Here is a 12,391-nt window from a genome sequence, read left to right as displayed (position 1 = left end):
GCTCATATTTTAATTTTTTTAATTTTTTAATTTTTAATTTTTTTAAAAATTTTTTTAAAGATTTACTTATTTATGCATATAAGGGGTAGAGAGGGTGAAAGAATTCACCAAAGACAGAGTGGGGAGCAGAACAGGGAGATTGACTGAAATACACTGCTGAGGGGAGCGAAGGACAAGTCAGGAGAGGACTGCTGGCCATGTGGGTTGCCTCCTTGGCTGGCCAGGGATCAAACTCATGCTGCAATGGTTGTAGATACCTTCCAGGTGCTGTGTATTAATCCCTTATGTCACCAGGGAGGCCCTCTTGCCTATATTTTATTTTTTAAAAAAGATTTTTTATACAAGCACTGGGTACAGTCAGGAGCGCGGGAGGGTGAGAGAATTCGCCAGAGCCAGAGTGGGGAGCAGAGCAGGCAGAAGGACCGAAGTACACTGCTGAGGGGAGCAGCGGGCGGCAGGAGAGGTCTGCGCGCCATGTGGGACCCTCCTCCGGTGGCCGGGGAGCAGCCGGGGATCGAACCAGAGCTGCAGAGGCTGCGGGCAGCTTCGCAACCCAGCGCTCAACCGCTGCGCCACCGGGTAGGCCCACCTGTTCATATTTTAAAGACCATTTCCTCAAGCATTTGAAATGTTTATTATGTGTCATGTTTCTAGGAATTTCACTGTGTAAAATCTTTATGGGACTAATTCTATTCCCTACAGTTTATACTGGTTCCCACTTGTGGAGTCTTGTTTACTGAGCAAGAAATATTTAACTCTGAGCATACACTTCTTGGAATTTTATCTGTGGGAAGTCTTTGTTAGTGAGAGAGGCTGGGATAACTGTGCTACCCTTTGTGAGTACTTCTACTGGGAAGCCCCACTTTCATGGCTACTGATCTCAAATGTATTCTGGTGACATGGTTTTTCTCCCAGCCAGTGGGAGTAGTCATGACCTTCCATTGGTTACTAGTCCTAGGCACCCTAACATTCCTTGTTAGCTCACATAGCCTTACTTTGCAAATAGTCTTATCTTTGAAAAGTCTCCTCAAAAATCTCAACTTAGTGTATCATTTTTTTCCCCCTGTGGTTGTCTGATTGACACAATCTCTATAAAGACGGTATTAGGTGTTATTTTTATTGGGGAGACTAATTCTATTTAGGAAAACTTTCAAGTCATTATGGTGCTGGGAGGAAAAAAAAAAACGCATCAATAAAGATAGGCCAGAGTAGAGCGGAATGAGGAAAAAGCTGTCTCCACTTCCATGACCCTCTCTCAGTCTCTCCATGGAAGCCACCAGATCCTTCCCAGCACATCCCCATCAGAAGTAACTTGCAGGACCTTTGTAACCCTTGTCACCTCCCCCACCCTCTCTCTGCTTACCTTGGAGGGACACAAAGTGAGGCAGGTACACAGCTGCCACAGCTCCTGGTTCGGCCTTGATGTCAAGCAGAGGACCTGCTACCATCCAGTTGTCCTGGGGGGCAATCATGCCCAGGAATGTGTCCCAGGAACAGAATTCAATCTCGATGGTCACTGACCCTCTTATCACAAAGTGGAGACCTGTGTTGGGCCAGTGGTAGGAGCCGGCCGTGGGGAAGTGAACTCTGGGAAGAGTGAGGAGAGGTAGACCCTCAATCACTGTACACAAATTTATGAGCCCCTGCTGGATGCCAGATCCCTTCCAGGGCACAACAGATGCGGCAGAGTGCCTAGAGGCTAGAATCAGATGTGTACGAGCATGAGCCTAGACTCCTCTGCACTAGGACTGTGAATCCCTGAGCAAGTCATCAAACCTCTCTCTCCTCAGTTTTCTCATCTGTAAACAGGGACAACAATGACATCTCTCAGCACCTACTCAGTGTTATGAGTAGTAAGTGACAACAGCAGGGTGACATCTTAGTTGATGCATGGAGTGGTTAGCTGTTTCTCCAATGATGATAATGGTGATAATGGTGATAATAGGAAAGTGTTCTTGTCTCTAAGGGGATCATTTGCCAAGAATAACAATCAACATGCTAATACCAATGATAAACACTTGGGGCTGAAAACAATTTATTGAGCTTCTATATGCAGTAAGTGGTGTGGTCCCAAAATGTCAATTTCTGTAGGGTTAGTTGGGAATGACATTAGCTCCCAGCTGAGAAAAATAGGTGCCACTGACTTGACAGTTGCCAAGCTCAATATGTTATATGAAAGACCATGATCATGACTGTAGACATTTATTCCTTATGACTGGAAACCCTCAGGGGACAGGACTGCATTTTCACCTCAGGGTTCCCTGTTACTAGTGTGGTAGCTAGCTCATAGTGGATATTAACAAAACAGGAGCATATACTGAAAATATATTAAATGAAATTTAATAGCCATAACAAACCAAACAGAGTGTGTGTGTTTGGAGCCTGTAGAACAAACTACCTGCAAGACACACTATAGACAATGGAATATACATTTGCATATACACTGGCTACCAGTATATGAAAGACTTATTGTAAACTTTGTTGGGTATGGCAATGGCGTTCTGATTTGGGACTAAAAGTTTTTATTTGCATTTTTTAATAAGTGCATCACAAAATATTTAAAAATAAAAACCACCTGCTATCCTAGATTTAAAATACTGCATAACCACAAAAAAGGGGGCAAGTCAATAGTCGAAACAAATTTGACAAAGCAGTTGTGGAAGCTGGGTTATGGGTAAATGTCAGAGTTTGGTCTTTATTCTGCTTTGGTTTTGTTTGGAAATTTTTGTAATAGATCTCCTTTTGCATAAAAAAGTAATCACCCAGTATCTCAACCTATTGCTTGTCTGGTGGCTTGTCAGTGGAGAGGATTCCCTGGGACAGTGTGGGGACCCAGTGTGGGGTGGTGGGGGTCACAGAGCCAGACAGAGACAGGCAGAGCACCCTCACTCCCTCACTCACCTGTACAGGCTCCTTTCACGGTCAATCATCGTGATAGCAACATGTCCTGTAGGGCCCCAGAACTCATCTTTGGTCGTCAGTGACTCCATGTGCGGATCCCCCAGAAGGGCAGGGGAAGACAGACAGGTGGGTTCCACTCGTGCTACTTGATGGGGGCTCCCCTCTGGAACAGGCATGGCAGTGGTCAGTGCAAGGATCTCTTGTCTGCTGTCCTGTTGCCCCTAAGCTGGAGATTGGAGGGACCCCACTCAAATCTGGTTTGCTGGACCAAGGCAGGGAGTGTGCTGCAGACTCCACTCCTGCTCCTGAAATGCCTACTGAGGCTGAGGACGCCCAACCCCACTGCCCTCTGACCCAGGCCTGCCCATTGTCCCCCATCCCACTGGTCCTTAAGGGCCGCTCTCCTCAACATGCTCCAGGCTGGCAGCTTATGAGATGAATAGGACTCAAAAAGTGAATTATCAGGCACAGTGAAGTGATTCCAAGACCTCAGAAGCCCCGAGGGCCTTGGGAGTTGGGTCAGGGTACAGAGTCTGAGACATGACAGATGTTTAGGAGAGGAGCTTCTACCAAAGCTGGGAGAGGTGAAAGCAGAAACCCACCTGGTGGGAGCAGTGGAAGAGCTTGCAAAGGGCAGGGCTCTTGTAGGAGAGTGTCCTGTCCCGCCCCACACCAGAGAAGGGGCATGGATTCCACTGCTGCCCTCACCACCCAGCCAGGCCCCTTCAAGCTACCTGATTCTGGTTCCTGCTGCTCGAGGTTGGGTGTGTTATCACTCATCTCTCCTCCTCTGGGGTTCTCCTCAGGGGTCATCACATCTGGTTTACTGGACAAGAGTGGTTCACTCTCTCTGGGGTCTGGGAGGAAGCTGGACTGTCTCCATCCTACCTCACTTCAAGTCACTCATCCACATTTGAATTCTTCATCCTTCCCTGTCTCCTGTATTCCATGTCTCTATGAAACCTTCCCTCATTAGCCCACCTACCCTCACCAAAACTGGGGGTCATCTGACTCCGTCTCACACACTCTTCTTTCTGTCCCCTTCTCTCACCTGCTTGGCCTCCACCCTAGTCCCGAGCCTGGCCTCTTTGTTGAAACTGCTTCAGAGTTATTCACTCTTGTCCCTCAGTCCTCTGTCTACACAGTCGCTGATCCTACGTATGAACCTGGCCCAATATATCACTGCTGAAGCCCTGAAATATCTCTCCATTGTTTTGGGGTACATAGAGCTTCCATATGATCCAGCAATTCCACTCCTATGTCTTTACCCAAATGACACAGAAACAGTAATTCCAAAAGGCACCTGCACCCCTATGTTTATAGCAGCACTGTTTACAATAGCTAAGCTATGGAAACAGCCCAAATGCCCAAAAATAGATGACTGGATCAAGAAGATGTGGTACATATACTTAGCCTGCAAAAAGATAAACACATGCAGTTTGCAGCAACATGGATGGAGCTAGAAGGGATCATGCTCAGCAAAATAAGTCAGAAAGAAAAAGAAAAATACTGGATGGTCTCACTCATAGCAGGAATTTAGAAAACCTAAATAAGGGACCAGGAAAAAGACTAATCAATACAAAGTGAAAATCAAAATCAACAAGCAACTATAAACCAGAGACACACTATGGGTGGGTGGGGGGGGGGAAGGAAGGACTAGAGTCAAAATAAGGGGGGGGTGCAATTATATGGGGAATATAACCAAAATGAAAATGTATGCATTTTGTGCAAAAATGAAAAAGGATGTAAGTATTATATAAAATAAAATATTTAAATTAAAAAATAAATAAGTAAATAAAAATAAAAATGAAAGTTTTTAATATGAACCAAAAGACCTTATGGTGCTCCTGCTTCCCTCACCTCTGCCCTCTTCCTGCTCAGCCACCTCTGGACGTGATTGTCAAACTTGCTAAAAATCACCTGGAGGGCTGGTTAAAACAGAGATTCCTCGGCCACAGGATTCAGATCCAGTAGGTCTGCCATGGGGTCCCAGAATTTGTAATTCTAAGGAGCTCCCAGGGTGCTGGTGCTGACACCCGCAGGTCCAGGGAGCATGTGGGGTAGTTGCTCCAGACACCTGGCCGCCTTCTCCTGCACAGGAGCTCACCAGAGCCTCTACTTCTGCCTGGATCCCCCTTCTCGGCCCAGCAAACCTCCCGGCTCTCAGAGCTTACTCAGCTCCTTGGCACAGGGTCAGAGAAGCCCATCAAGGACTCACAGGCCCCAGATGCAACCAGAGAGGCCGGGGGCTTGTGCTGTCTCCCTGCTGGACTGGGCTCCTGGTGTCTGGCCCTTGCTGCCCACTGTGAGCCTCACACTCTGTGGGCCTCAGGGACTGTTTGCTCCATGATCAGTGGCAACTTCTAGAAACATTTTTGTCCTTTTTTGGGTCCTCAGCTAATGCCTAGGGACAAATGTACTTTGTCTTTGGTGAAATGATGAAACTAAGAATGTTTAGTTTGCCTGAGGAGGAAGATGCGCTTCCTGCCCTTGTGTGTGTGTGTGTGTGTATGTGTGAACGTGCGTGTGTGTGTGTGTGTGTGTGTACAAGCATATGTTTGGGGAGTGGAGGTAAGTGATCTTTTCCTAAAGTTTTTTTGTATATTTTTTTAAAAGTATTATTGTTATTTTTAATGAATTACCATTGTTTTACATCCTTGTTAGTAGTTTGACACTACAGGACCCTCCATCCCGTGAGATCACTTTACCTCTCCCACCACCAAAGAGCCCAGACTCCTCCATATAGTCCATAGTGCTCCCCCTCCTCTTCCCTGTCCTCCCCCACAACTTGTGCCTTCCTCCTCCCCCTCTGGAGGTCCCCAAGGTTTTCCTTGCCTTTTTTCCCCCTAGCAGTCATTGCTGTCCATATTCGAAATCTGCCCCAATCATTCACCTTTCTCAGCTCCTTACTCACTAGAAGTGTTTGAGAGAGGAGTGAGAGAGTTTATTACCCTGAACAACAGGCAAACAAACACATCAATAGCCCCTCTCTGGCTGCTGCGTTTTTTTCTTGGCTCTGTCTCTACCCCTTACCCACCCATCCTCACAAATCTCTCCTCCCTGTCCTGGCTCTGCACCAGTCTACAACTAGACCAGGCCCTGGGTTGGCAGGAGTGAGTGTGGCGCCCCCACCCCTTACCTCCTGTCATAGATGTGCAGCTGTGGCTTCTCCTTCTGCAGGGCCCTCAGCATCCCTGTCACCTCCTCACTCAGTCCGGCCTGGTCCAGCCTGCAAGCACAGAGGAAACTGGTTCTGCTGGGACATCATCAGGGCCCTCAGGCCCAGCATCCTGGAATGTGCCACCTCCCACAGGACCTGCCTCAGGTCAGGATCCCAAGAACTGGGCTCTGAGATGGAGAGTGGAGTGAGGAGGATTATGGGGTGTTCTTGGGTCAGCACCAGAGCAGGGCAAGGGAGGAAGCAGGATTGAGCAGAGGGAGAGCTGGGCTGTGAGGCGTCTCAGTGGAGACCTCAGGCGACTGTCCAGGGGATCTACAGCCAGGATGTCCCTTCAGAGCTGTCCCACTATGGGAGGAAGAAGTGTTTCTACCCTAACACCTGTCAGCCTTTGGATGCAGGTCAACCCCAGGAAGGGGAGGAGGCCTTGGATGAGAGGCCCAAGTGAGGGAGGCCGTCCTGGGAGCAGGCTGTCAGCAGCACTGCAGCGTCCAGTGTCTGGTTCCTGAGGGAGCCAGGGCAGTGCTTCACAGCATCCACCACACAACAGCCATTTCCCCACGGCCTAATGGGAGCACCTGGAAAGCCCCTGGCAGCTCTCCGTGTGTGATGTGCCCAGCCAGGACCCACAGGGACATGGACAGACAGAGCCTGTGCACTTGTTTCAGGATGTGGAGGATGAGGGAGAGTCTGAGAGATGGGGTGGGGATGATGTCCCCACACTACTCTTTTCCCTGAGCTTCTCCCCCCTGACTGGCAGGGCAGCAGGTCTCAGTTTGATGCCACCCCTCAGAGAACCTCTGTGTGCCCCAAATCTGATTCCATCTAACCCACGTTACACTCTCCTGATTCATCACATTTCCCTTCACAGCCTCCATGGAGCTTAGAAACACACACTGTGTGTTCACACCTGGGCAACACCTGTCCTGCTCCCACTGGGGTGCAGGTCAGGGGCGGGGCCACATCTGCTCACTGTGTGTCCTCAATGTCTTGCACATGGGACTCCGAAGGACAGGAAGAGGGAGGGCGGGACAGAAAGGCATGTCCAAGGCTCTTGCCTCAGGAAGCTGAGGGGCTGGTGAGGAGCCCAGGTGGCCGCATGGATCTGTCCCTTCCCTTCCCTGTCCAAGGCCACAGCAACTTTCTCCCTTACCACCACCCCTCACCCCCGCCCTCCCCTGTGCTTTGCCCCGTGGCTCCAGGTCTTACCTTAGGATCTTGAGCCGGCAGGCAGGCTGCCTGAGCCCCTCACAAAGCAGCCTCACCCCAAGGTCACCCAGGTCATTATCCTGCAGCTCCAGCTCTCTCAGGAGGGGACTGGTAGTGAGCGCGGAGGCCAGGTCCTGGCAGCTGCTGGAGGTGAGGCCACAGCGCACCAGCCTGCAGGAGAGATGCAGAGGGCGCAGTCATTACACTGAGGGCCTCTCCTTGGGGTAAATGGAGACTCATTTGGGAGTTCTGAGGTGACACTGAGGGAAGACAAAGACTCTCCTGGGCCACAGTAACCACACTTTTATTATCCTCCTGCTGCCAAGAAGCCACTGAGGGTGGCTGAGCACCAGGAATCCTGCCTACTCTCCACATCAACCTTGTAGGGTAATATACCCCATGTTCCTCTTGTTATCTGGGTCTTATTATTAACTACACCAGTCTGCAATGCCAGAGCCACTGACAAGGGTGTTTAGGCAGTTTGACACTAAGACCATCTATGATTGAAGAGGAAAAGTGTGAACTTTCAACGAAGAAACCAAATTGGGGCAGAGTATGACAGTTACGTTTAGATTGAGGGCCTTCCGTGCTCTCATTCAATATGTTCCCTCTCCTATTTTTTTTTTTTTGAAGAGTTTGAGAATTGTTGTTAATTCTTCAAATATTTGGTGGAAATCTGTGAAGCCCTCTGGGCCTGGGCTCTTTTTATAGGAAGTGTTTGTTCATACCATCACTGTCTACTTGCTTGAGTTGGTGTTGCTCCTTCTTCATTCATCCAGTCCCTTCTTCATTCCTAAATAGACTTTATTTTATTTTTAAGATCAGTGATAGTTACCAGCAAAGCTGAGCAGGGAGTATGGGGAGTTCCCATATAGTCCTTAACTCCACACACACAGCCCCTTCACCATAGACATTGGGTGTCAAAGAGGTACATTTGTGCAGCTGGTGAGACTCCGAGGCACAGGATTACCAGCCAAAGACTACAGTTTACCTGAGGGCTCATGTTGGTTGTGAACATTTTATGGATTTTGACAATTAAATAATGGCATGGATTCACTATTATAGTGTCAAATAGAAGAGTTTCACTGTCATGAAACTGTCCAGTGCCTATCTTGCAATCCCTAATCTTTTTACTGTTTCCACAGTTTTGCCTTTTCCAGGACGTCTTACAATTAATGTCATGTAGTATGTAGCCTTGCTAGATTGGCTATTTGACTCAGTATCAAGCAATAAAATTTCTCCATAGATTGATAGCTCATTTCCATTTAATATTGAATAATAATCCACTGTCTGGTTGTAACACAATTTCCTTATCCATTGATATGCTGAAGGACATCTTGTTTGCCTCCATGTCAGCTGTTTTTAAGAGCTACGATATGGAAACAACCTAATTGCCCAAAAATAGATGACTGGATCATGACGATGTGGTATATAATCACAATGGAATACTACTCAGCAATCAAAAAAGGTAAACTCATGTCACTTGCAGCAATATGCATGGAGTTGGAAGGGATCATGCTCAGTGAAATAAGTCAGAAGAAAAAGAAAAATATTGGATGTTTTCATTTATATGAGGAATATGGAGAACTAGACAAGGGATCAGGAAATAAAAGTCAAAATAAAAGTCAAAACTAGTATATATATATATATATATATATATATACACATATATTATATATATGTATATACTTTAAAAAATCCACATACAGTTTTTTTGTGTAGCTAGTTTTTAATCTCAGGGAGTGTGACTGCAGGATTTCATGGTTAGAATATGTTTAGGTTTATAAAAAACTGATTCCCCGCCCAAGTACTGTGCCATTTTGTACCCCACCAGCAATGAATGAGAATTGATGTTACTCCAAGATTCACCAGCAATTTACCAGTGTCCTAGATTTTGGCCATTCTAATAGGGTGTCATGGTAGCCTTTACTCCTTATGAATATAGGCATTTCCCTCTAGACACTGCCTTACTTGTATCTAGTAAGGTTTGGTATGTTGTGTTTTTGTTTTGATTCATCTAAAAGTATTTCCTAACTTCCCTTGTGATTTCTTATTTGTAGCAATTGGTTGTTTAGAAGTGTACTGTTTAATTTCTGCATATTTATGTATTTTCCAAATTTCCTTCTGTTATTGATTCCTAATTTTGTTCCAGTGTGGTCAGAGAATATACTTTATATGATTTCACTTCTTCAAAATTTTTTGAGTAATGTGTTAGGAGATAATCTTATCTTTGCATAAGGGATTATTTGATACTTGCTTGCCTCCCTCTTCTTCCAGGAGGTTCCATCTCAGGGAATGTGACACATGGCATGAGTTCTGCTGGTCACCTAAGCTCATCCTTGATATCTCCCTCTCTTTCTCCTAAACCCAATGTGATATTGGGAGAGGTTGATTTTACTTTTACAGATCTCTTAGATTCATTCAATGCTTTCCAACTCCATTGCTAACATTATAGTCCAACTACCACTAAGCCTTAGAGAAAGAGTTATCCTTAGTCTAAGCTATCACTATCATAGGGGGAATAACTAATTTTCTTACTAACTGGTTTATTTAGTCTTACGATTACTCTCTTATAATGCATTTTTGCACATGGCTGTCTGCTTCTGCTTTGAAAATGCACTGATATTGCCAGTTGTATACTTAAAATCTCATTCTATTAGGGAAAAAAAAAAAAAACCTCATAAACATGGACCTGGTCTGGCTCCTACTGATGTCTGAGGTTTCATCTTACCCCTTAGACTTCCTTCCTCCATCCACTGTCCTGCTTCCAATTCCTTGACTTTCCATCCTCCTTCTGACCACAGCACCTGTGTACATGCTGTTTCCTTTGCCTGGAACTTTCCTTTCTCCACCTTCATTTAGGTAAATTTGCTGTATTCTTCAGGCCTCCTTCAAGTTTTATTTCCTCAAGAAAGTGTTTCACTGAAGAGCTTGTCTGCTTTCTTAGTCTAGTTTCTTGATTAATGTTAGTCTCTTGCAAACTCTGTGATGAGCCTCTTGTCTATGTGGGTTTGCCATAGCAGCCCTGGCACCCAGCATTGCACATGGTCAGAGAGAGTTTCAATTAATATTTGTGGATTACAAAGACCAGCCTCCCCATCCTACACTCAGCTCCTTCTGGGAATCCTGCCCACCTGCCTCAGAGTAGACCCCAGGCCAGACTCACCGCAGGGTCTCCAGAATACAGCAGGGGTACCTCAGGGCCATACAAAGACTCCGCACTCCAGAGGGGCTCAGGAAGTTTCCACTGAGGTCCAGCTCCTTTAGGCTCCCAGTGACCCCGGGAACGGAGAAGAGAATCTCCCAACAGGCATCTGTGATCGGGAAGCCAGTGAACCTGAGGGAGGGAAGTGGGACAGGAGAGACGTGATGTGTCTGGGCTGCCAACGTCCTTCTGGGACATCCCCCTTGTCATCTCTCTCCTGGGACCACTCTGTGCTCCTCCTATTTTTGGAAGTGCACAGGGTCGCCTGCAAGCCAACCTGGACGACCCTGTAAATGACCACACACAACCCCGTCACCACCATGTCATTCTCACGCCACCTCCCTGGGCTCTGTTCCCTTCTCCCCACCCTCCTCTCCTTCCTGGCACTGGGTCTCCTGAATGTCTAGGCAGAGGAACACAGGGGTCTCTGCAGCAAAGGGAGGAGCTGTCTGACCCCTTCTCTTTCTCTGTGCCGGGCCCTTTGCTGGCAACGCAGACTAAAAAAGGACAATATCTGCCCCAGCCCTAAGGCAGAGACAGACACATAAAATGAACACTTCAGTACAGCATGGCAAGGACTGTAGAGTGAACCACTGCATGGGGCCCATGGTAGTGGGGAGGGGCATTTGGGGAGGCTGGTCAGTCCGGGGGATGGGGCACTGACCATTGTAACCTGGCAGAACCCACTGCACTGAGCAGGGCTCCAGAGTCAATGCTACCAACACACCCCAAAGACTCAATATTTGAATTTTATTTTCATTTATTAGGCTCATGATATTTGAATAATAATTTTAAACTTTTATTTCAATCAGTTGGCCATCTTTAGACTTTATTAGAGGGAATACAGAATAAAAATTAATTATACAAAATGCACAGGGTTAATCACAAGCCAAAAGACCTGGAAGCTGCTCACCTTACCTCAGGGCTGCTCCTGATCTCCCTCCCACAGCCTGGGTGAGCCTCCACCATTCCTGGACTTTGGGTGTTTACAGTAACCTCCTTGCCATTCTCTCTGCTTTACTTGAATGACCCTGGGTTTTGAAATCTCCCTCCCACTGCAGGTGAAGGCCCTGACTCTCCCCCGGGACTCTCCAGAACCCATGTGTCAGCGTCCATTGCAGATGCTCTTATTCTGGCCTGTTTCCCCTGGTTCCTCCTGCTTCTTGCCTGGGGTCTGCCTCTGTGCTCCCTCAGGGCCCTTCTGCAGGCCCCATGCCGGCACCACCACTTGCAACACCAACACCCATGGCCTTCTTGAAGGCCCAGTCACACTCACAGCCATTAGCCCCTAGAAACACCCTCAGCACCCAAGGGGAGTTCACATCACCTCTCATGACACCTTCCCTGTGGACCCCTCCTGCTGATGCAGAAGAATGCTGTATCAGGCTGCTTCACAGCGTAAGAAAGTAAACTTTAAGGAAATGTAAAGAAGATAAAGCTGACAGTAACGCAAAATGCAGCATGGCCCTGTCATAGAAATGTGCACAGAAATCAGTAGAGGAAGATCCTCCAGGCGGATGGTCCCCTCGAGTGATAGGATTCTGATTGACATTAGTCTTTGCTTATTACATTTCCACAATGGTCACAAGTTTATTATGAGGGAAAAATATGAAAATTAAAGTTGCAAATCCAACATTTTTGGTCATAGCCTCTCCTTTCTGGGTACAATTGAGTGATCGCTACTTCCCGCTGCCCTCGTCACTACTGCAGGGGTCATGCTCTGTTCTCATTATTGAATGTGTCTCCTCCAGTTTTTGAGTTCATCAAGGGCAGGGGCAGTGCTTTACTAATTAACCTGTGATCTGTACAGTGGACATAAAGTCAGTATTAATAAGTATGTGAAAGGAATCATCTCAAAGGGGAGATCGATTAAGCATTAAATGATCAATAGTGTAAAA

The 12,391-nt window shown here is 46.9% G+C and overlaps 1 protein-coding gene across 1 annotated transcript in view; it reads right to left on the bottom strand.

Annotated features, from left to right (window-relative positions):
- Positions 1-12,391, bottom strand: part of LOC311173804 (NACHT, LRR and PYD domains-containing protein 1-like) — a gene marked incomplete at both ends in the record, with an annotated part of 199,360 nt that overhangs the window by 12,635 nt on the left and 174,334 nt on the right. The window contains 6 exons of the mRNA XM_084237900.1: positions 1,364-1,587; positions 2,902-3,122; positions 3,610-3,727; positions 6,041-6,130; positions 7,289-7,459; positions 10,455-10,625. Of these exons, the coding sequence (XP_084094026.1) occupies positions 1,364-1,587; positions 2,902-3,122; positions 3,610-3,727; positions 6,041-6,130; positions 7,289-7,459; positions 10,455-10,625 (995 nt within the window). The remainder of the gene's footprint in view (positions 1-1,363; positions 1,588-2,901; positions 3,123-3,609; positions 3,728-6,040; positions 6,131-7,288; positions 7,460-10,454; positions 10,626-12,391) is intronic.

This window comes from Talpa europaea, assembly GCF_964194135.1.
Source record: "Talpa europaea genome assembly, chromosome: 7".
Classification (NCBI taxonomy): Eukaryota; Metazoa; Chordata; class Mammalia; order Eulipotyphla; family Talpidae; genus Talpa; species Talpa europaea.
This window is presented reverse-complemented; position numbering and strand designations above follow the sequence as displayed.